The 26,225-nt window shown below is 36.7% G+C and overlaps 1 protein-coding gene across 1 annotated transcript in view; it reads left to right on the forward strand.

Annotated features, from left to right (window-relative positions):
* The window catches only part of LIMCH1 (LIM and calponin homology domains 1), a 335,209-nt gene that overhangs the window by 268,141 nt on the left and 40,843 nt on the right, over positions 1-26,225 (forward strand). The window contains 5 exon segments of the mRNA XM_074273744.1: positions 3,203-3,238; positions 8,719-8,842; positions 10,669-10,826; positions 11,109-11,514; positions 16,490-16,708. Coding sequence (XP_074129845.1) covers positions 3,203-3,238; positions 8,719-8,842; positions 10,669-10,826; positions 11,109-11,514; positions 16,490-16,708 — 943 coding nt within the window.

Genomic DNA, 26,225 nt, shown 5'->3' on the forward strand with positions numbered 1-26,225 from the left:
GTGCTTACTATCTATGAGAATCCATGATGATTTGATTTTGGGTACAGGAGAATGAATGAAAAAAGATCCTTTCCCAGAGGTGCATGTTTTGCTTGAAATTGTGATCAACCAGACTCTATATTGATTGCCAATCTAAGTGAAAGTAATCAGTTAACCATCTGTTTAACCTGGTCAGCACAGGGAAGAAGCACTCATTCTGCCTAATCATATGTTAGAACAATATTGGTTTGATAAATTGAAAGCACTGGCCAGGAAGATGGAATTTTTGGAGGGAAAGGACTCTTTCCAAATGTTACCAGTTTCTATGCCAGATAATTCATCCCCAGTTCAACAATTCCTCCTGAATAATAATGGATTCATGCGCTCCCTTGTGTTATAAAATATAGGATAAAATTCATTTGGGGCTTTTTACTTTTTCAAAATACACATCTCATTTTACCCTATAAGCTTCTCACAAGAAAAGTAAATATTCCTATCTTTATTTTACAGAGGAGACATAGAGAATTTGTGAAACTAGGTCACACATGTAGTTGATAACAGACCTGGGCTTTTTACAATTCTTTTACATAAAGTAACTAAGACATAGCATGATCATTCATCCTTGATCCACTTGAAAACAAGTCCATGTAAAGTGAAATATTGAGAAAGTTCAATTTGATGAGGAAATGTGGAATTTCAGATTTCAGTTGAAAGTTCATAGCTCTATGAGTGAATTAGAAGGGAAATCCCAATTTTCTAAAAACAGCATATAAATCTAATAAATTTACGATAAGTAGAGATGATTTGATTTTGGGAACAGGAAGAGGAATGAAAAAAGATCCTCTCCCAGAAGTGCATGTTTTGCTTGAAATTGTGATTATATAGCATAATTCTAAGATTATACATTGTACTTGAGAGTTTTCTTATCAGGGATGCTTTAACTTCTTGATTCAGAGCTTAAATATAGGTATCAAAAATAACGATTTTCAAAGACTTTGAAAGTGCTGAAATGTTATAGAAATGCAATATATGCCACATTTTAACTAGATTATGTTAAATTCACTTTCCTAAATATTAGTCTTCATTAAAATATTATAGAGTTTTTTCTTTTCATTTCCCATCAATGTTTCCTTTTCAGTTTCCTTTTGACATCACCCAATTATATAAAATTGAGTTCTTTGCTGATAATTTGCATTATTCTATTTTCTCTTCTTTTGAATGTATCCAGTAGGATCAGCAAGAAAGACCTTTGAAATCAAAGCACTAATTAACTTTCCTTCACCCTCAAGAGCAGCTCTGTGTTAAGTTGATGCCTTATTTTAGTCTAAAGCGTAAAATATTCTTTATTATTAGTTTGTTATATGTTATAGGGGAGTCATGAGGACAGAATGGCAAATCTAGACAGTTGTCAAGCCTTTGTAGGTCTTTACAGGGTGATTCTATTCATTTGAAATAAGGTAAATTCCCCAAACATTCATGATAAAATTTAAGTACAAAAAAAGATATACCAGGATGTAAATTATTTCAGGCTTATAGGTTATTTAGAATTCTTTGTTCTTATGCTCTTTATCATCATCATGGATAGTCAAGAAAACACTGTTTTGTATCTACTCTTCTTAATTTATTGTCAACTTAGATCCATTACAACTCCAGCAGGCCTGTGGATAAATCAAGTAAATGTCCAACCAGTCACTGGCTATCTTTCCTCCGAATACACAAGTGCTCATAGATTCTCATTGGAATGTTAAGCCTATTGTAATTTGATAATCATTTTGAAAATTGGGTTCTATTTGTCTGAATCTGAGAGAAACGGCAGTCTTATTTCCAAACTGATGAACGCTCGCTTACCAATTTGAAAACAACTAACTTAGCCAGCCTCCATCTTGCTTTGTCTCAATTCAATCTTGCTGTTTGTTGTATTTGTGTACTTGTCATCACCATGAATAATAGCCGTTGCAGGGGAAGGTATGTTGCCACAATTAAAACATTGTGTGTTTTTTTTGTGTGCTTCTTTGAGGAATTATGGGAAAGAAATCCATAGAAATTGCCTCTCTTTTTATGTATTATTTTAACACTAAAGGTCAGCCAGTGTTTTTAGTTTTTTTTCCTCAATTTAGTTTATTAGAAACCAAAGAAAGGGTATTTTCTATTGCCTAAAGAATTCCCTATCTATCTATATAAGGCAGAGATAGTATCTTGCTTAAATGTTGACTATTTTTATGGGCCTTTCCTAAGGAGAGATGTGCATTCATTCATTCATTTATTTACTTGATTTTGCTGAGACAGTTGGGGGTTAAATGACTTACCCAGGCTCACCCAGCTAAGAAGTGACCAGATGTGAACTCAGGTCCTCCTGGCTTCAGGGCTGGTCCTCTACCCACTGCGCCACCCAGCTGCCCTGAGAAATGTGTATTTAAAGGGAGTTCCTTTTAAAAATAAACGATACTGATGGATTCTGTTGGTTTTCTATACTGAGAAACCTTGTATTCTATGTTGTAGCAAGATGGAACTAATGTTTTTAAATTTGCATTTTCCTACTAAGGAAAATACTACAAAACATAATATTTCTATAAATTCAAATTATGAGAAAAATGCAAAATGACCGAAGAAACTTTCCTTTTCAGGTTGTAGGAAGTTAAAATCCACAGCTAACTTTATAAAGGAATTGGGGTTTCTGTCAGATGGCCGTTGACTGGTGCTCTGCTTTGTTTCCCATGTACTGCCAATGAGCTTTGATGTAATTTGTGTAAATGTATTAATACCCAAGGAAAAAGAGTCAATGACATCGCCCTTGTATGTTGGGAATCAGTTATAGTCCATTACTACAAACACAAAAGTATTAACAATTTTCTTATTGTGACTAATGACAATACACATTATTTTTAGTGTTGGCTTTTTCTGTATGTTCTAGGTTATACTTGACTTACTTTTTTTTTTTTTTTTTAATATTGAAAATCAACTGAACCCGTCTTTGGTGGTAATATGCAAGTTGTTTTCTTGATTCCTTTCTTGGGTTTTACTTGCTTTGTCCTGAATTTAGCACTTTAAAAAAAATCTAAAAAGTTTTTCTTCCATTTATATAGTTGATGAATATTGAAATTTGTATAATGACACATTTCTTTTCTAGTACATTCAGCAAAAAAAAAAAAGGTTTGGAGCTCATGTTATTGCAATGTTAACTTTGCATGCTGTCAGCTATCTAATTTTTTATTTGGTCTTATAGATACGGTCCCAGAACTGCTGTGTCTGATGACGCAGAGTAAGTTATCTCAAATTCATAGGATTATTTTAATGAAATAGTCTAAACTGCATGTTTTGTTACTTACCACTAATTAAAATGCAAGGGATGCAACAACAAACTTGAATGGCTTTCTTCCACGTGCTGCTGCTTCGGGGAAGGAACGCACTTGAAGTTGCAATGGAGACCATGTGTTCGCTTACAGCAGAAATGAATTAGAAAGTAACTTCCGCATGAATACTAATCTACGTGGCTGAAGCTTCAAACTTAATGTTCACTCATCGTCAGAGTGGCGGGTGCTATTGTTAGTGCTTTTTATGCCCACTAAATTGTGCAGTCCTGAACCCCCACACACACCAAAATATTAGAAGTCTTGTATTTCATTCTTGCGTAAATTGAATCTTATAATAACAATAATATAGTAACTCCTTTGGCCACAAGTTTAAGCTAAGAAAATAAATCCTCAACCACAAATTATAGACCCGGAACCCAAATCCTTACTATGTTGGGCAAAACATTTACATGTTACTATTGAGCTTGTAGGCCCAAAACTTTGAGGTTTTGTTAGAGTTCAGTGGTTTAAAGTAGGGGATAGAGAGGCTTGGAAGGGTAAATTAAGACTTTCCCAGGAAATATGATTGCTAGTTAACAAGTCCTTTTCAGGGGTTAGAAATTCACATTCCAACCAAATCTGAAAATAATTAGTATCTGTTCTCTTTTTTTGTTTTTAAATATTAGGTTTCCTCATGTCTTAGTTCATTATTAAATTTGCCATTATAAAAACAGGGGAAAAGTCTCAAATTTGAAAACATGCCCAGATTTGAATCTTTCTATATCGTTATATGGCCATACTTGCTCAATTGTTACTAGGTTGAGAGTTGTCTTCCTTATCCCTTAATAATATTATATTACCTTTCACCTCCAAAAATGGATTAGCTCTGATTAAAAAACTTTTGATCTTTCTGCCTAGAACTGAATCACCTAGATTTTTGTAGTGTTAGGTGATAGGGGTCCTCTGATAAATTTTTTATATTGTGCTGACTTGGGGCTCTTTTGAACCATCCAATTAACCAGACACTTCCAGTCTTCTTCTCTTCCAGCCTGAAGGGGCAGCTAGGTGGTGCAGTGGATAGAGCACCAGCCCTGAATTCAGGAGGACCAGAGTTCAAATCTGGTCTCCGACACTTAACACTTCCTAGCTGTGTGACCCTGGGCAAATCACTTAACCCCAGCCTGAGCTCTGGTTATATGTGCACATAGTAGGAACTCAGCAAATGTTTGCTGAATGGAAATTCCATTAAATACGAGCAGAAAATACAAAAGGTAGCACTTTTAAAAGGGTAGAAGTAAAATTAAATCTTTCCAAATGGACACTTCTGTTAATTTTTTTTTCTGGTAAAAGATGCCAGCTGGTTTAGAACTGCAGTTGGTGCTTTTTGAAGGAATGTAAGCCTTGTCTGAGCCAAGCACCAATTGCTTTTCAATCTGCCATTCTTGGTTCATATTTCAGTATTTCGAAAATTCACATTAAGGAACAGAGCTACTGAATCAACTGGCCATACTCACTGAAATAGTTTAGAAAATTTAGCGGTGGCTCCTTATGTTGAAGTAAAATGAAATTATTAAGATGTTTGGTCAAAATAAGTCTTTTTCCTTTTTTTAATCTTCCTGAAACGGGTGGAGGAAGAAATTGATAGGCAAAATTCAATGCTTGGGTTTGAGTTTTCAGAACCATTTTGATACTTTCAAAACACAATTTAATAAGCACATCTAGTTTTCCTGAAATACATTTAATAGATTTAAACAAGAGGAGGTAGTACTCTCTCAAATTAGAAAGGCTTCAGAATGTGGAGCTGAAACTTTGATAGAACAGCTCATCCATAGAAAATGTTAGTTCATGAGTCAAAGAAGAAAAAAAGGATGGAAAAAGAAACAAACAAAAAAACCCTTTGATTTCTAAATTACAAAACCTAGGCTGACCAAACAAAATAAGTAAGAGTTACTGATTATGATTGGCTTCTTCCTCAGCTTACAGTATATAGAAATGTTGAACAAGAGGGCTGACTTTCCTTCCTGAAATACCATTTTGACACTCATCTGATTTCAGACTCTCTCAAAAAAAATTTTTTTCATGTTACTGATTTAAAATGGAATCAGTAAATGACACAGTCTTGAAATCTAGCCCAGGAACAATACCCAGAAAGACTTTTAAGGACGGTCCGTGTGGTAAAAATCGGAATGCCACAAGGAAATTGAAGATATCTCACATAGACGCTTCCTTCTGCTTCTCCTTTTCCATCATTTTACATTGGCTTCACCCCCACAATCTCAGTCCCAGATATTCAAGGTTTAAATCTTACAAAAATCTCCTGGTTTCTTCATTTCTTACTCTGTGAATCAGACACAGAGTTCCCAGAATCTCTTTTAAAATCACCTCGTTTTTCCCCTAGAGAATCTTGAGTTTCTATATAATATAGTACTAGGGGAGACTCTTGGGTTCTACAGAAAAAGTTCACCTGTAATGACAATTTATAGTGATAGATTGAACTTTACTTGAGAAGAACAAAATCTATTTCCAGCATATCAGGGTGCTTCAGCCTGCTGGGCTCTACCATCTCCTTTTTCTAAAAATATACTTCTCCTTTCACAGATTGAATCTAGGCTCTGAACTGTAGCAACTCTTATAATTCGTGACTCAGCTTTTTTTCTGCTTATGATTACTAATTTCTTAACCTTTTTGGTTCCTTTTTTTTTTTTTTTTTTTTTTTTTTTTTTTTAAGTTTAACCAGAAAAGGAGTTCTCAATGCCCTTTATTACTTTGCCTTGATATAGTATTCACCCCATTTACTAGGGTCAACTAGTAAGCTATTATCTTTTTTGGAGGGTGGGGGAAAAAAGCTTGTTCCTCTTTTTATTTAACTCATTAGCTTTAGGACTTAACATTTGTCTGGTTTTTAGTTCAGTTGTCAGTCTGATTCTGAAAGTCCTATTCTAAATGTTCAATCCAAATCTAAAATAACATTTATAGATATAGATATAGTTTGATTTCGGGAATCCTTTTTAGGTACTCTGGCTATCTAGTATTAAAATCTGACTCAATCTGAAAGACTGACTTTTGGAAAATTTTAAATTAGAAATTAGAAAAGGGATCCTTTTTTCTTCCTTTAAATCGGCCATTCCACTAGTGAGTTAGAAGAAAGGTCATATTTCAGAGATGTAAACTCCTTCTGGGGCCTTGGTAAGGATTTCAGGATATCTTAAAATGACCTCAGAGTTGAACTGATTGGATTGAAGGTGGCAGTAAAATCTCTGATTAGAGGTAAGACCTGATGGGGATGGGAAGGGGGATGGGAAGGAGGAAAGGAATCGTATCCTTCCTTGCAGATATTGAATCATCAGATTTAATTTGAGATTGCTGAGAAGTTGTAGTCTTCTCTCCCTTTTTTTAGTAAATCTTGTAGCTACCTCCCAAAACTTTTACTAATAATTAAAAATAGATTAGAGATCAGTCACTCCATAGAAATTATAACTTCTCTTTTGTGATATGCCTGTTTATTTTTGTGACTACTGCTAAGTCCAACCTGTGATAATAAGACATTAAAATTGAAATATCTACCATGTTTGGGGAAATGACAAAATGAGCTACTTTTCTTTCCCTTTGGCAGGCAAACTCATTACCAGATCTGCTGTTTGTTCTCTGTTGTCAGGCATAATTTTTCCTGATGATTGGGGAAGAATTAAGCAATTAATAAGCCTTTATTAAGCACCTACCATGTTCCTGACGTTGTGCTAAGTGCTGGGACATTGTAGCAAGAAGAGAAATGTAACCCCCCGATACTGATGTAGGTTGAATCAAAGGAAATAAAGTTGGGCTTCCATCCATTTGATGCAAGAAGGAAATCTCTAGTTTCCAGGGTGGTACCCTCTCCTGGACCTTTGCCTTCATCCATGTCTCTGCTGCTGATTATTTGATTATAAATAGCAATCTTGGGGCATATCACTAATGCTGTCTGTCCTTGGCTATGAAATTTCCTCAGATAAAAATGCATGTCTATTTTTAAAAGTCAGCACCTGAGGTTAAATGCTGGTCTAGACAGGTAGTTAACTTCTGCTTCATGCTTGTCATTTGCATAAAATATCTTTGTTTTTCCTGGTACTGTGCCTCAACCATCCTTCAAAAGTTGGAAGGCCTGCCTTCATCTTTGGCTGCTGTTTTCATCCTGTTGTTTCTCTGTCCACTGTAACCAAGGACAGTGTAAACAACTGTGCTCTTGCACAAGGTTCGAACATCTTGGGCAAAGTATAGAGTGTGGTCACAGCGTGTTCGAATTTTATTTTTAATTATTTCTGCATCCTTATTTTCTTCAAAGAGTTAGTTCAGAGACAACTTGAAGGGGAAAAAAATAACATCCTTGGGGGAAACTTCAGAAATAGAAAGTGGATATTATTTTACAGTTTTTGTTCTTTTCCTCTATTTAAAAAAATACTTCAAATAGCTCAGTCACACTGGTATTAATTCAAAAAGGATTGGAGCAGGGTCTTTACACCCAGGAACATAATGTAATGATTTTCATTGCATGCGAATCTCAGGACTGACTTTGTACAGCTTTTTCCAGGGGTGTATCCTCAAATCCTGCCAGGATCTCCCTCCTCCATTCTCTGCTTTTCATTTTTAATACCTTGTAAGATTAAGGAAATATGAAGCTTCAAATAAACACCGATATTTCTTGATATTTTTTTAAAAGGAGTTTTCTTTGGTTTTTGCACTTTTGATAACTTAGTAAAGATGAATCAAGTTCATCTTTAAAGGCAAAGGCAATCAGGATTTGGGGAATACAGGAGGCTTGTAGTGCTGACATGCTTAGGTAGAGTACTCTGGGGCAGAGGTGTCAGACGGGTCCCGTAGCTCTCCCAAGAATCTCCAGCACCAGTGTCAGTCAATAGTGGGCATCTAGTAGGCTTCTCCTCTGTGTCCTAAACTTTTAGGACACAAAAAAGGCAAAAGGTAGTCCCCGCCCTCTGGAAAGGCAGGAGTTAATGTGCTAATTCATATTATGCTACTCCATCCCAGAATTCTTGGGAAGAAGGAGTATTGTCATCTTGAAAGTGCTATATAAAATGCAAATTCAGATTAAAGCAATGAAACTTGGAAATAGGATACCTCTAAACAGAAATTTTAGATTAAAATGGAATTCTTATGAAATTTTAATGTGTTGATGCATTCATTCAAAAGAAACCTACAAACCCATGAGTTCCTAAACCATACCCTCATGGATCCTCAAGTGAACTTTAAGGACACCCCCATTTCTTTGGGAGTTTGACACCACTGCTCCAGGGTACCCCATCGCTGCTATTGGTAGTTTCTGCTGCTTCTGAAGAGAAAAAAAACCTTTTCCTCTTGCCTTAAAGCATCCCTCTGTGGTGGAATCCTTCAGAAACCCAAGAAGGGGAGCTTGATTGCTTGCAGCTTATTGTTGCACTTTTTAATTTTTTGCTTTTAGGAGCATGAGTATGCTTGATATGCGGTGTGAAGAAGAAGCCGTACAGCCCCATAGCAGAGCTCGCCAGGAGCAGCTGCAATTCATCAACAGCCAGCTGAAGGAAGAGGACGACAAATGGCAAGATGTAAGGACAGCCGAGGCTGCTCTGAAATCCCCCCTGGCAGCCGGACCCAAGGGGACTCTCTGCCCTGGCAATTAGGAGATTGGTTGGGGAGAGTGGGTCTGGAAAACCCAATAGCTACATTTATGTGATGATCTTGTGATGCGTCAAGCCTTAGTTGGGCTGATCTGTAAAATGGACAACACATCACCACAATGTGATCACATCTTTATTCGGCCTTTATTCAGTGGTTTCCATGTGCTAGGCACTGTTCATATTTCATACTTACTAATAATATAATATTTGTCCTTCTATAACTATTAATATTCATGCCATCTACAGTATAGGGTGGTCATGAAGAAAGTTTGTTGTTAACCTTCAAGTGCTATAAAAATGCAAATTAAGAGTGAAATTATAAAGCTAGGACACAGGAAGTCATTGAAGTATTTGAACAAAAATGGCATGATGCTTTAAAAAAAAAATTTAATCTAGTATTAGAGGCAGCAACGTGTCACTGAGTTTGGAATCAGGAAGACCAGAATTCACTTCTCACCTGTGTGAGCCTGGGAAAAATCACTTACCCAGTTCTCTAAGTTTAACAAGCTTGAAGACTTATCTTCTAGGTCATTAATGGATTATAACCTGCTTAGAAAAAGTGCATGCTGAGAAAATCCCAAATCTTACACATTCATCTAGCATTAGTGGCCAGTATATACTGGAATAGGCAATCATAAAAGCTCCAAGTTAATTGAGAGTTAGGATAGTGCATGGTTCTTGATTGCCATAGCTCATTATAAAGCACCCAAAAGAAAGCAGCAGGTCAAATCTGTATCATGTTCTCTAATCAAATCCTATACTAAATCAGAAAACTAAAACTACTTATCAGTTCAGAACTCTGAACTTGAATTTGAACATATTTCTTCCTGAAATACATTCTCCCCTCTTGTGCTCTAAGTTATTTTGAGGGAAGAGAATATTTCTTGCTTTGGATTCTGGAAGATGCTCTTGATCTGACTATGCTAATGGAAGCCAATGATCCAAAGAACTTAGGGACTAAACTGGAAGTTATGATAGTGGAGGAAGCTGTGTTAACCTGGGATTAATTGGTGATGATCTCTTAATGGTAATATTGGAATTACCCCAGATACTTTGCTCTATAGAAGATGGAAATTGTATAGAAGAGATTTTAAAAACATAATCCTATTGTGATGGAAGTCCCTGAATGTCTCCCACACATGAATGGCCCCACTGTCCAATTGATTCCAGAGTTCTTTCTAGAGAAATAAAGACTGATGGTATTTCTGTAGGATAGCTGTAGTAATTCCTTCCTGTCCATGAGGGAATTAACCACTTTTGTGGTTCTGAACAACCCAGACCAAAAAGGAAATTGGAATGTCCTTATCTCCACTTTCTGGTTTCCTTTAAGCCTCTGCATTAGTCCTTCCTTTTGTAGGAGACCTTTCCCTTTGTAATTTCCTGCCACTTTACTTCTCTTGATTTCCTTCTGAAATAATCTTCCATTTCCCCACATAAATCTTACATATACATATGTGTTTGCATGGTGTCTCTCCCATTAGAATATGAGTTCTGAGAGCAGGGGCTGTACTTTTGCCCTTTGTTTGTTTGTTTATTAGTTTATTATTTATATATTTATGGCGATCTTGATGCTTTGCACAGTTTCTGGCAGATGGTAAGCACTCAAATGCTTGTCGACTTGACTGTCAAAAACATACCTTGCAAGCAAATTGGGGTGGTGAGTGGTGAAAAGCTTTTAAGGAGAAGGAAGGATGCATTCAATAATGGGAATGTCTGAAGGAGAAGATCACTTTGTTACTTTTCCTCCTTTCTAGGACCTGGCTCGTTGGAAAAGCCGTAGAAGAAGCGCATCTCAGGACCTAATCAAGAAAGAAGCTGAGAGGAAAAAAATGGAAAGATTATTGGCTGGAGGTGATGGAACAAGTGAAAGAAGGAAAAGCATTAAAACCTACAGAGAGATTGTTCAGGAAAAGTGGGTTCTTTAATTTTTTTAAATGTGCAATCTATTTTTAAAAACTCTTTCATTATTGTCCTACCTGTGTAATAACTTAATATTCTATTATAACCATCCATTTGAAACCAAAAATAAGTCTAAAAAGTAAAAGTTTTATCTTAGTGCTATAATTCTTATTCCACAAAATATAATGAATTAGGAAAAAAGTATAGTTCTTGAATTGTTCCTTCAGCGCATGACCATCTTTGCAAAGTGTTTCAATGGCATCTTTATTGTTGCTTTCCCTCCACCTGCATTTAGAGAAAGGCGGGAGAGAGAGCTCCACGAAGCTTACAAGAACGCTCGCTCCCGCGAGGAGGCTGAGGGGATCCTGCAGCAGTACATCGAAAGGTTTACCATTAGTGAGGCCGTCCTGGAGCGCTTGGAGATGCCAAAAATTCTGGAAAGAAGCCATTCAACAGAGCCAAACTCATCTTCCCTGAAAGACCCGAATCCCATGAAATACTTGCGGCAGCAGTCACTGCCTCCTCCCAAATTCACTGCCACTGTGGAAACCACCATCGCTCGCCCCAGTGAACTGGACCCCAGCATTGCAGCAGGCAGCGCATCTCCAAGCAAAACTCTCGTTCCCAAAGCAGTGCCTATGCTGACACCCAAGCCTTACCACCAGCCCAAAAGCACGCAGCAGGCTCTGAAAACCTTCAAGGTAGGGCTGCCTTCCCTGAGCGTGCCGTGAGACTGCGGACCCCTGAGAGGCGGAGTGGGGAAAAAGGCCATGCGCTTATTCCCTCTGCAAACAGAGCTAAAATATGCACTCCAAAGTGTGTGTCCCTCCAAAGATTTGGGTTTAATCATAATTAGGAAAGAGGTCTTACTCCTCTAATCCCTAGCTTCGTAAACGGGATTCAATAAATATTGGATTTACATATATACACACACACACATATATCATACACATATATACATACATATTATATATGTACATAAATATATATACATAATATGTATATATACATACACATATCTCTATATGTATATTTTATATCATGTATAAATGCATATATGCATCTGTAACCATATACATCTATAAACACATGTGCATGTGTGCATATGTACATACACAGACTGCCTATATGAATACATGTGTGCATGTACCATATAAACACCTATATACATGCTCGTGTGTGAGCATGCATACATATGCTCATATATGCACACATAAACTGTGTGTTTATATATGTATATATTTAAGATGCCTCTATACTCAGTTGTATAAAAATTTCTCAGCCAGAAAAGAGTGGCAAGTAGGAAAAAGTTAAAAAGCCCTGATCTAAACCACAATAGCAAAGATTTCAATTCATGTACTCCAATTTGAGATCAACTCCTATATATTCCATATGTTCTCTGAGATGGGAGAAAGTCATGGATGTCAAATGTGAGGGATTCACAGCCCCTCAATGTGGCTCCAGCTCTCTTCCCGGATGAGGGAACGTGATGTATATTGGAATCAAAAAGACCCCTCTGTCATTTAGTAGGTATGCAGCAAAGGCAATTGGGATTAAGTGACTTGCCCAGGGTCACACAGCTAGGAAATATTAAGTGTCTGAGACCAGATTTGAACTCGGGTCCTCCTGACTTCAGGGCTGGTGCTCTATCCACTGCGCCACTAGCTGCCCCATCACTTAATTTTTAAAATTCCATTTCCTCATCCATAAAATGGGAATAATAATAGCTGCAAAGTTGTTACATGGATTAATAATAGTGATTGGTACCATTTCTATGGCAATTTGATGTTTACAAAACTCTTTCCATGTGTAATATTGTTTAATGCTCCCAACAATCCTGGGAATTAGGTGCAGTTATTACTCCCAGTTTTATAAATGAGGAAACTTGAGCTGAAGGGGTTATTTTCTGAGCAGTTTTTTTGATGTTCTTCTTACGTCCATTTTCAGCATCCTACTCTGCATTACCTAGCTGCTTTTGTGAGATATGGAATATTTTAAGCATATGACAATTTTTAAAGTATTATATTAATATAAATTTATTATTTGAAAGGAGATAGAAAAACTCTCCAAAAATATAATGTAAGAAGTCAATATAAATTGTAAAAGAGTAAATGCATCCTTTAAGAGGGAGGTGCCTGAGATCAAATAATCAACATGTCTTGGTTATGGTGAGTTCAAAAGAGAACAAATCAGAAGGGTACATGGCTACCTCAGGTGGTTTTTAGTGCCTGCCTGTCCCTTTTCTCTGAAAAGAAGGATGGCAATATAAGCTATAAGCTCAACTGATTATGGACAGAGAAATGTAAATTGGATCCAGAACCAAGAAACTTGTGAAAACTGAAGCATCCTGCCCACATCCTCCAACTCTGCTCTTTATTCTTGGAGAGAAAGGGTAGGGATCATATCACAAGGGAGCATTCATCCTTTGTCTCCAATCCTTTTCATGGCAAAGAAAAATCAGCTTCTATTATCACTCCAAGCCACATGAGGTTATAATAGCTGCACAGAAGACAGAGCTGGAATTCAGTACTAGGAGATTCAAACTATGAGTGCAAAGACATTGTTTACTTAAATTAATTGGTTAGCACAAAGTAGTTTATCTTCCTCATTTAATTTAAAAGTATACAAGCCTAAACTTTCTGACCTTTGCTGAAAGAAAGAGAAAGAGACACAGAGAGACAGAGACAGAGCTTTAGTTTCATTACAAAAACATCTTCCTTTTGTCTTCAAGTAATTTGTGTCTGAGGCCATCAGGGTTAAATTTGTTTTATTTTTCAAGTCATATTTTTATAGCTTGTGTTGAAAGGACAAGTGAAAATTTCCCTGACCTTGGACTTGCTGAGGAAGGCTGAAATAAAATGGAGAAGCAGCTCCTGAATGGTTTCTGTGGGTGGGAGCAGCCTGGACTCACCAAGAGCTTTGTTTTACATAGGGCTCTTATGGTCAAGATTAGCTTATAGTTGGATTACCTGCTTAACCCTAACAAGCAAGCTGGTCATGAAAATGATATTATATTGGGTTGACACAGAGCAAGAGAAGGAAATGAGTTGTTTAATTCTGCATCTGAGTGGATAACCTGAATGTCTGCTTTTCCCTCTTTAGTGTAAATAGTGTAATTTTAAACAGGAATATTTGAATGGATGACTTGTATCCCAATTTTGTGACATCCTTCCCCAAGCCCCTTCTGTCTTTACTTTTTTTTCCCAGTATTCTCTCTGTTTGCTCCATAGGAATAACCAACAGTAATGTTTAATAGGATCACTGGCCCCCTTTTTTTTTTTGTACAGCATTGGCTCTCATCATCAAAATTCATCTAAACAAATTGATTGTAGAAATGGGAGTAATGGGAACTTGGAATTTGAGAAGCAGCTGAAAGCTTTTGATTATATAGGGGTAGCTCTTATCAGTTCTCACTTCCTTCACTTAATGAATTATCCCAGGGTAGAACCAGGTTTTCTTGAAATGCATGGAAGAGACTGAACTGAGATAGAGGAAGAAAAGTCACCTGCTCCTGGGCAAGAATTGGTTGTGTTCTGTGCATTGTGCGTCCCAAGCTCAGGTTTTCCCTCCCATCATTTCAGTAAAACCTGAGGAACAACATGGGGCAGCCTTTTAAGGAAGGGGTGAGTTAGAGGTACTTCATTGGCTGGCACCATGCTTCCTGGAACACCAGAGACTTTTTTGGGTCTTCCCATCATTGTCCCAACAACTCATGATGAGGTTCCCTGGAGAAATCCTTATTGCAGAAAAGAAGTTTTTATGGCTAAAGAGAAGATATTTTCTATCTAGAGCAGCAGACACCAAATAATAACAGGGAAGAAGTCATGTAGATATGGACAATTATTGACATATTTAGGCAACTTCCCTCAAATAATAATCATCGGGTGGTGCAGTGGATAGAGCACCAGCCCTGAATTCAGGAGGACCTGAGTTCAAATCTGGTCTCAGACACATGACACTTCCTAGCTGTGTGACCCTGGGCAAGTCACTTAACCCCAGCCTCAGGAAAAAAAAAATCATCATCATCATCATCATCATCATCATCATCATCATCATTATCACCACTCTTAAGAGTGTGGAATAGTGAATAGAGTATTAGCTTTGGAATTAGGCAAATTGAAGATCAGAACAGGCCTTAATACTAGGCAGGGTGGCCACTTAATGTTTGTCATCCCGCCTAGTAACTAAAGGTCTGTTCTGATCTTCTGTAGAGAGGTAATAAGAAGTAACTGGACAACAGGAAGAAAAGTAAAGTAAAGAAGAATTTTAAGAAGCCTATGGAGATGATTGATTACCTTTTAACTGCTATTCAAAGGCTTTTTGTAAAGATTTAAAACTTGTAATTTGGACGTCCTAGTTTCTCAGACATTCCCAAACTTTCAAGTACCCCTTTCTATTTGATGCTCATGTATTATTGATACTGAGCTAGATCCATGGTTCCCAAGCTGCACTGCCAAACAAATTCATGGGGATTCAAGGGTTCTGTGGAATATTTACCTAATTTTTTAGGTAACTTTTTGGGAAATTTACCTGGTTATTTAATAAAAACAAAGATTAGAACTTAAGGAAATATCAGGACTTAACCTAACTTCATAAACATAGCTAGTAGATGTTTCTTTTGATTTGGTGGATTTGTGTGGAAATTACTGAAACACTAAGGACTGCAAGAACTGAGGAAGTTTGGAAGTTTCTGGGCTTGATCACTGGACCAAATCTGAAAAAGATGAAGTTCAATAGGAATAAATATTACACGCAAGTTTAATTTCACAAGCATAAGATTGAAACCTGTGGCTAGACACATTTGTTCTGAAAAGAAGGTGGGGTGGTTAGAAGGCTTCAGGTTCAAGATGAGTGTGAGCAACAAATACTCTTGGGCAACATTAAGAGGTAGTTAGGTAGTCTAGTGGATAGACCCTGGTCTTGGAATCAGAAGACCTATCTTCCTGAGGTCAGATTCAGCCTCAGACACTTTCCAGCTATCACCCTCAATAAGTCACTTAACTGTCCCAGTTTCCTCATCTATAAAATGAGTTGGGAGAAGGAAATGGCAAAATACTCCAGTATCTTTGCCAAGAAGATTCCCAAATGGGGTCACAAAGAGTTGGCTACAACTGAACAATGATAATTGAGTCCAGGAATAAGCAGATTATAGACCCACTGTAGTCTACCCTTCTCAGGCCAGATCTGGAGTTCAGTTCTGGGTGCCATATTTTAGGACAAATTGGAGAACATCCAGAGGAGCCAGGCTGGGAGAGGGTCTCAAGATCATGGGCTTAGTTAAGAATAAACAGGGGAAGAAATAGTCTGGTTCTACTTGGTCCTAATGATCAGAATAAGAAAGAATTGGACGTTTCAGTGGTTGGATCTTAAAACAATATCAGTTTAGGCTTGATATTTGGAAAAATATCTAATAACTAGTGCTTTTCTTCCATGAAATTCTGCCTTGAGAAAGAGAGCGTTTCTGTTTCCTGGAAGCCTTCAAACAAAGCCTAAATAACTGTCAGCTATGCTGTAATGAGGATTTCCTGTTTGGGTCTTAGTTGGACCAGATGAGTTCTAAGGTTCCGAGTTTGATTCCATAATTCGATGGGTTTTTCGATATTTGAATGTTTTGCGTCGCCATATTCTTTGGTTATTAGGTTTTATTTTGGTTTTTGTCTGCTTTCCTTTTTACAGGTAGATGAAAAAGTCAGCGTGAATGGAGAAACTTTTAATGGCGTAGAAGAAGAAAAAGAAAGAGAGTGTACAACAGCAACATTTTCCCCCTCGTTAACTAGATCACAGAGATTTGAAGGTGTGGCCAGAGTGGATGATTCCCCAGTGGAACTGAAGCAGGACACTAGTAGCATTGAGATCAGTATAAAGAAGACAAACTCCCTCAACAGAGAATTGACAGTAAGGAAAAGCTAACATTTATTATTATGCGTAAGATCTCTCTGTTTTTAAGTCAGCCACTAAAAAGGAGAATTCTGTAGAAATTGATTTCAATTTTTTTTTTATGATTTAAGTTAAAAGACCATATAATATAGTTTATGGATGACTTAATGGTGTATTTAAATGGTGTCCTTGCTTGACCTAATTACGTGGTCTCACTTTTGCTTCTCATTTACATTGCTGAGGTCTCCAAAATTGGTTTAAAAAAAAAAAAAAGAGGTATGAACTAAAAAAAATTTTGTTTACTCCTGTTTTTATTTATATGTGTCTATACATGCATGTATATGTGTGCACATGCATACACTTACATGTGCATATAGGTGTACAGATCCATTTGTGCATGCACATGCATTGTGTTATGTGTACATATGCACATAACCTTGAGGAAGTTGCAATAATTTGATTTTTAATATATGCCAGTAGCCAAGTGGTATATCAAACCTGTAGATGTATAACCAAAAAAAAAAAAAAAGCAAAGAAAGGAAAAAAAAAAAAAAGGTATTCTCACTTGGAAAAAAATTAATTGGAAAGAAGGAGGTCAGTGAAAAATCTTCAATGTAAACAGAGCTGATATAATATTAACCCACTGATCCAACTTCAAAAAGAAATGACCAGATTAGAGTATTTCAGTGTTCTGTTGCTATATAAATTTTCTCTGTGGAAAACATCTAATATGTAATCATAATGTGTGACCCCTTAAAATTATTTAGAGCAGAAGGTAATATCTTCATAAATAAGAGAAGCTTATATTACTGATGGCAAACCTTTGAAAGGCAAAAATGTGACTAAAATCCAGAATTCATTAAAAACAGCAAGAAAAGAATTCCAGAGAAGGGGCTGAGAGTTTGCTCCTTTGAAGTGGGAAAAGTTATTATAAATATATAGGGAGTTTTGAAATTGAACAGCTCTCCCACTCACTAGAGAGGAGTTTTTCTTTGTTTTACTGAACAAAACGTTGACTTTGCAGATAGAATACATCTTTGAAAAGGATAAATTTGACCTTTTTTCCAACGCACTTATCCCAAAAACATCAGTGGAAATTTTGCAGTTTAAGTTTACTGTCTTTAGATTTTTAGAATGAGTCTCTTAGGAGTGTGATGGTAGCAACTTTTTCATTCTTTTCTCCAACAGCTGCTGCTTTGTTTTTTAAAATCAGCATATTGGAAATATGAATTCTGACTCCTAAATTACAAGTTTGAAAGCTAGGTCACTATTTGTGTAACACGAATGTAACACATTTCCTATTCCTAAATAGGAATAATTTGCTATTATTAGTGAATTTGACTTTTCAAGAGTAAAACCAGGCTTTTTATCCCTTCCCTGAGGTAGTTAGGGAGACTGTAAGTCTACCCTGCCCCATCCAAGCCCTGTGGAGACAGAGAAGCAGACTCATGGCCTAAAATAATTTCCTCACCATGGCAACTCTTTGCCTTGTCTCCAGCAAGACAGCTTTATCATCAAGGCAGGTGTCAATCCTTCCAGTGTGGCAGTTGGTTTTATTGGCTGCTCACCTGAAGGGGTTTATAAATTATCTTTATTACATGGCACACCACCTGAAGTTTAGAGTTTCTTTGCTAGAATAAACACCAGCTGGTGCTCATTAAATTCACTGCCCAAAGATCAGGCATTTTTCTTTGTACTCATTCTAAATATTTCTTTCCATTGTCTCATTGTCTTTTTGCTCCAATTATTTCTGATGAATGGATGAAATACCTTGCTCTATCTGTACCAGACAGCCCGATGAATTACAGTGTTTCTCCCGTACCATACTGTGAATTACCTCAAACCTGGCTGCTTCTGATTTAGGATACAGAGCTGATTTCATCATGGGAATATCTCTTCAGGTTTTTTGTTTGCTTGTTAGCTCTCCAACCATTTTGGTGTTTGAGTTTGCACCATCCATTCTTGTCTTATCTAGGCAGAAAACTCTGTCCCTGTCTATGATCTGGCTTGTGATATTTATCCCTTGTGACAGTAATACATTCTTGACAGGGCAGAATTTAAAGTAGGGAATAAAAGGACCCAGCCTTTAATCTGATTCGGATTAAACTACTGGTGCAGATTGCTTAGTGTTTGTATTTTTGGTTTTAAGCTGGATACAACCAGGAGTTAGGAAACCTGAGGTCAAATCTGACCTCAGACCCTTTCTAATTATGTGACTCCAAGCAAGTCACTTAACTGTGTTTGCCTCAGTTTCCTCATGTGTAAAACGAGCTTGAAAAGGAGGGCAAATGACTCCAGTATCTTTGTCAAGAAAGCCTCAAATGGGATTACACAGCATCACAACTGAAGCAACAAAAAGCTAAAGCCAATTGGAGTATGCTTTATTTGGCACTAATATGGTGAATCCCTGGAAACAAGGGGCTACCAGACTCCCTTGGTGAGAAGGGGAGGAAACCAGACCAAGTAAGAAAAAAAGAGTAAAGTAAAGCTACCGTGCTGCTTAAAAGTAAAGCTGGTTCTATGAGTGCCTGATGCTCTTGCAGTTGGGATGAGACATGGAGTTGATCTGTCTAACTATCCATCTATCTATCCATCCATCCATTCATCCATCCATCCATCCATCCATCCATCCATCCATTCATCCATCCATCCATCCATCCATCCATTCATCCATCCATTTATCTATCTATATGTATCCATCTATCCATTTCTACCCATCCATCCTTCTATCAATGTATTTATCTTTCTATCTTTCTATCTATATAACTTATCATCCATCCATCTATGTATCTATCCATCCACCCATCCATTTATCTATGTGTCTTTATCTAAACTATATGGGATAAAGCATTTAGATCCTATAATAGGAGGAATTTATTGGCTTTTAAAAATTAATATTAAAAAGCATTCTTAAAAACTATTCATATTCTAAGTAGCAAATTGCTAGTTGGTTGTACATTGTTAGTTTGGGGTTTTTTCCTTTTTTTTTTTTATAAAAAAAATAAGACAACTCAGAATTATTGTTCTCTCTGTAATCCCATCTAAAATATGGAAATATTTTGCCCACAAAACATTTATTGAGTCGTCTCAGACTCTTTGTGACCCAAGGGTTCATAGTATCCATGAGTTTTTCTTCTTTACTGGATTAAGGTAAATGAAGATTAAATGACTGCCTAAAGTCACAAAGTATCTGAAGCCAGATTTTAACTCAGTTCTTCCTGATTCCAGGCCTACAACTCTATTTACTAAGCCATCCAAAACCTTTTTAAAGTTGAATCTTAATTCTGTTTTGGTATAATGGGGTTTTGCTCCTTGGAATAGGATATTTTTTTGAACAGCAAAAATATTTTGTGTGTGTGTGTGTATATATATATATATATATATATATATATATATATATATATATATATATATATATATACAGAGAGAGAGAGAGAGAGAGAGAGAGAGAGAGAGAAATATATTATACACACACACACACACACATGGAATAAAGTTGATTGTGGTTTTCTTTTAACTATATGGTCCAAGTTATAGCCTAGCCTCCAGCTAGAGCTCTAAAACTGTAATAAGACCAAAGATTCTAGTTTTGTATCGAATCAAGAAATAACCTAGAGACATCCCTAGCCCAGATGGACCCTCAAGGAGTCTGGGAAATTCTGGAACAAACCCAGATATGGCACAGGGACTTGAACATGAGGAGAAACTCCTTGCCAAACTGTCTAGCCTTATTCTTACAACTGTACACTCTTGAGTTAAGCATCCCATTAATAGTGTATAACTTACCTCATTAGCTTTACCTAACCACATTTAGCTGGAATTTAGAAATCCAAAGAACATAGAATTAGAACAGAAGTTAGGTGTTATACCATAATGAAGTTTGGGTTTTCACTAAAATGTTTTAAAATTCAAGTTTTACTATTGACGTACTAAGTATTCTACTGGGGAAATTTTTAGCTCTAGCAAAAACATTATATTAAGGAAGTTTTTCCATAGCGAACTGACTTCGAATTTTCTTTCATTCTGTGTCGCTCCAAGGAAAACATTCTCTTGGCTGCGTTTCATTCTTGCAGCAATTACATTTCTATCACGGAGACAAAATTATTTTGTTCTGAGGACCAACAAAAAAAAGCTTATGTAGCAGAATAAGGTGACTAACAATGGAAGACCCAACTTCAGTGCCTCTGGGGGAATGAAATTAGCTCCAGGCTTATTTCTATTTTTGACCCATTTGTCCAGTTCTGTATGATTCTCAAAAGAATAGTGTTCTCTTCTTCAAATAGTGTCTTTCATCCTAAAATGCTTTTCCAAGGCATCCTACAGAGGAGTCATCTCACCCACCACCAAATTGTCATAATTCCTCAGGAGTGAACGACATCTGTACAAATGGCCTCCTTCATCAGTGGGCAGACAAGATTGTGAAGTCAGAAAGTGGCGAGTAACCTCAGCCAGATCACAAATTTCTCCACTTGGAAGCAACTTTGCAGCACATATATTCCAATTATCCTGGGCACAATTCATTTCAGTCCCCCTCTTTTTCATCTGAAATCCCTTCTTTCTTGATCTGTGAACCTACAACTCTGATCAGAGTCTCTGAACACATCTGTTTCACTGGGAACTCTCATACAGTTGTTAACTGTACCACTTTGGGGCAACTCCATTTGCTCAAAAAATGTGCCTTATATCGAGTGAAATTTGCCTCCATGTTTTTTCCCCCCTCAGGTCCCCTAATAGACATTTGTAAAAATCCAGTATGGAGCAGACAAGTTGGGATATTTCCCTAGTGTCTTATGGCACTGAGTTTCCTATGCTTCTTTCATAAACTACTGTGGAATATTGAATTAGTTTAATTTTTCCTGCTCTTTTTTCTTTTTTTCTATTCATTTTTTTCCTACCCCTTTGGTATGGAGGAGAAATAGTAATATTCCCATTCACAGACAAGTCCCAAATTAAATTGATAAGCATGACTTTAAATTAATATAGCTTGATCTACTAATGCTAAAAGATTATATATTGTGAGCCTCTCAGTTCAACTCCATTCACTTCAATAATTATTAAAAGGAAAACACCATGGCAAGCACAGCTGAGAGCAAATTGATTAAAATCTCAGGAACTGGTTGAATATTTACTAGGAAAATATACTCACAATAGAAGTGTCAAACATGAAAGTGGCCTGAACCTGAGGAAAATGTCATTGAGAAATTTTAACAAAATAAAATATAATAAAACATAAGTAATATTACATTTCAAAACTAAATCTATCTGCAGCCTTCAGGGTATCTTTATCATTAATCCCTTATATATGAATTAGTGAATACTTTTCTATTTTAACACTGACTTTAAATTATTCCATCAATAAGCACCAATAAGTTTTTATTAAATGCCCTCTACTGTTTTTGGTGCTATGGGAAATGGGAAAGAAAAAATAGACCAGACGGTCTTTGCCTTTAAATATAAGCTCGCTGCAATTGGGGGGAATGTTATGAAACAAGTTGTGTGGACAAATAGCTATCCAAAGACTTCTAGGACTAATAATCTAGCGTTTTTAAAGTGGGGAAAGTGATCAATCAATATGATATAAGAAATGATAAGATGTAACATGATTTAATAATTTAAATTTTGCAAAGTACTTTATAAGTATTACAGGATGGATGAGAGTAGAATGGTTGAGGTTCAATGATAGAAGGAAAAATTTAGACCATCCCTTTGATTGTACTTTAGTTGAGAGGAGGGGGCGTTGTTGTACACAACTGGGGGGTACATTTTCCTTATCTCCGAGGTACCTTGAGATCTTCAGCATTAACTGCAACCCATATGTACAATTTGGCAACTGTGTTAAACACTGAATATGTGACAAGTACTCTGTAAAGCCCTAGGAGCCCATACAAAGATAAGAAATATCTTGGGAGGGCAGAGGAGGAGGAATGGAACACACATAATTATAGAACAAATTAAGAGCTTAAGAGAGGACAAGGAGATATCCAAATGTGATTTCACTAATAAACTTCAGGAATGGAATGGACTCCTTCTGCCAAAGCAGACTGGCAACTCCTCTGTAACTTAGAGTCTTCTAGCATGTCTTGGGCTGAGAAATTGGGGTTTCCTCCTGGGTAACGTAGCCCAGAGCTGTAGGAAACAGGACTTTTTACCCAGATCTGTCATTTCTCCACAACACTATGCTGTCTCTCTAACTTAAGTTTTTATAGAACTTGGAGGTTCATCAAACACTTTCCCACAACGTCCCTCGAGGTCGGACAAATATTATTTCTCCCATTTTACAGATGAAGAGTCTGAAATTCCGGGAAGTGACTTCTCTCTGAACAAAGAGCTAATGATGTCTGACTTGGGATCCAAATCTAGGGCTTCTGACTCCAAACCCAAACTCTGATTTATTATGAGTTTTTAGTTTTATTAGTAGTTTAGTCGTTTTATTAGTATTTAGTTTTTAGTATTTTGTAGTTTTGTTAGTATTTCGTTTTATGTTAGAATCTGAGCTGTAGATCCTAAAGGCATTCAAGATCTCAACATGACATCAAAAGTATGATAAGATATCAGACAGCTTGTTTGTGGGGTGAGAAAATATTCTCAGGAGTGGGAGACATACGAAACCATAAAAGCTGGCTGAAATTTAATGGTTATCAACAGAAAGCCAGCATCCCCCAATTTCATTTTATGGAACCATGAGATTAGAAAGAATTTTGAGATCACCTGGTCTGTCTGCCATTCTCCTTTGGCAAATGAAGAAACAGAGAGGGTATTGGTTTGTCACACAGCAAATGAACAGCAGCCATTAGAACAGTGTCCAGACTTCCTGACTCCCCGCTCATTGCTCTTCCCACTCCATAAACCCGGCTCCACAAGCCATGTCTATTTCTTAATAGATCTCTGAAATTGTACCTTTTGTGAGTAAATGTTTGCTTGGCACAGGGATAAAAGGGCAATTAGAGTAAAGACAGAAGCAGTAATTGGCATTTGCCAACATGCCCATTAAGAAAGACTGTCATTTGATCTAAATAGACAGCTCCCAGAAATAATTTGGTCTGACTGTTAGAATCCCCAGCTAGAAAGGACTTTAATAAGTCACTTCATCCCTCTTCTTGTTTCATACTTAGTGTCACAACTGTCTGAGATGGATTTTAAAATCTTATTTTTATGGAGATCTTTTGTTTTTATAATATTTCCATCAAAACATCCCTTGTAAAAATAGAGAATAATAGAAGAAAATAGAGAAATAATCATAATAGAAGAATAATAATAAATAGAAGAAAAATAGAGAAAAACAGAAGGGGAGGAAAAAAAGCAGTTCAAATCAACATATCAATCTTGTTTGACAATATATACAATATTCCACATCCATAGTTTCTTGCCCTGCAAAGAAGGGAGGGATAAGTCTATTTTTCAATTCCTTTCCTTGGCCAAGATTGATCACAATGAAAGTGGTTTATTTTTATGTTTTAAGAACTAAGTCTATCCCGCAAACTCACTTATACTCATTCTCATTGGCCAGTTGTAACTATGATGATAGTTTGACTTCTGTCTTAAGGGATGGGGATGGGGCAGAAAAGGGCAGGGAGTGATATTTCAAAAGAATTACCACAATAAAAAGCCCAATAAGGTAACAGGGTGTAGTGAAAATAACTCTGGCTTTATAGGTAGAGATCCTGCATTCAAATTCTGCTTCTCACATTTACTACCTAGATAAATAATTTCCTCCATTTTTTTATCTGTAAAAAAGAAGCACATTGGACTATGTGGCCTTTTGGACCTCTTTCAGCTTTAAATCTGTGATCCAGCTAACCAATTAATATAAAATCTTCAATTTCTATAGAGGCTTAAGATTTGCAGAACACTTTCCCCACAGCAAAGTTGTTAGATAGGTGTTGCAAGTATTATTATCCCTGTTTTCCAGTTATGAAAACGGAGGCATTTTAACTAAATTTCACATCCTTTTTTCTCATATTATCTACCATGCTTCCCCAAACAGGTAAAATCAGCATAACTTATAGTAATGACTGTCTGTGCTAAGCCTGGGCCTACCTTGTAGATCTTTGTAAAAGGAAATTTCTGGGAATTGACAAGAAGAAGGAAAAAATATAAATCTTGAGATTTATTGAGAACTTACGGGAAGCTATTATATATAACATTTAATAATTCAAAATAAAGTAATAAAAATGGAATGAATTTAGGTTTTTCAGGATTTTACCCTTTTGAAAATAAACAAATTTCATACAAATAGGGTGGGTTAATTGTATTTTTTCCAGAAAGACTTTCCTTCCCTTAAATATCTAAATATCCCCCCCTTAAATACCTTTTATCATAAAAGATTTTCTTTAGCTTTTTTTTTTTGTTTTTCCTATTGTTCATTATTTTTCGTTCCATGACTTCCTCTTGCTTACCTCAACTCCCCAGACTCCTACCCACTGACCTCCCCAGCAGTCCCTCCTTCTCTTATTGTGACCAGCCTTATGCCAACTAGTCCCAAATAACCTTCTCCCACTCCCTGCTGGCAAGCTCCTTCCCACCAGCTTCATTGCTCCTCTCCCTCTTTTAATTTCACATTTAGCAAATGTCAAACAATTTTTTGGTGCCTAAAATGCTCCATTTCTACCTCCTCAACAAAATTAACCAGGCTAAAGCTAGATGTAATATTTTCCCACCCTGATGAAGGTATAGGAATTCTACTTCGTAATTCAATAACTCGGTAACTTTTCCTTCCAGCAGTCCTGGAAATGTATAATCAGATGGCTGTTGAAACATTGCTCGTTGTATTGAAGGCTTTTGCAAAGGAGCTGGGACCAATTGCAAATTCCTTTTCAAAAACAGATTTCAGCAAAAGCCTTTTAGAAAACATGTTTATGTTCTTTTCAAATGTAATTGTGGGGATGTTGCATTTAGCCAGTTCTGTTTATACGCAACTTCTGGCTTTCTGTCTAATTATGACTATACACACACGTTTATGGAATGGTCTTGGCTGCAAAGGGGATCCTAGCCAGAGGTTACTGACATTTAACACATAGGAGGTCTGTCACTTCTGGGTCTCCTGGGCTATTACACCTTCATCCTTCTAGATAAAATGTGAGGTGTACAGTGCTGAGGAGAGAAGTAGTTTAAGATCCCCAGTTATGGTGGTAGAGTCATTTTTCAACAATGTTCGATTCTTTGTGACCCCATTTGGGGTTTTCTTGGCAAGGATACTAAAGTGGTTTGCCATTTCCTTCTCCAGCTCATTTTACATATGAATAAACTGAGGCAAACAGGGTTAAGTGACTTGTCCAGCATCACACAGTAAGTATCTGAAATCACATTTGAACTCAGGACTGTGAGTCTTAGACTTTAGACTCAGTGCTCTATGCATTAAGGTACCATCTGGCTGCTAGTTACTGTCTAAAACCAAATTCGAATGCAGAACTACCTGGTTCCAAGCCTGATGCTCTGCTATTTTCCTTGTTGTTTTTTTCCTTAGATTTTATTATTTTTTAAAATATATAATAGCTTTTTATTTTTCAAAATACATGCAAAGATGGCCCTCAACACT

The sequence above is a fragment of the Sminthopsis crassicaudata genome, chromosome 6 (genome assembly GCF_048593235.1).
Source record: "Sminthopsis crassicaudata isolate SCR6 chromosome 6, ASM4859323v1, whole genome shotgun sequence".
NCBI classification, from domain to species: domain Eukaryota; kingdom Metazoa; phylum Chordata; class Mammalia; order Dasyuromorphia; family Dasyuridae; genus Sminthopsis; species Sminthopsis crassicaudata.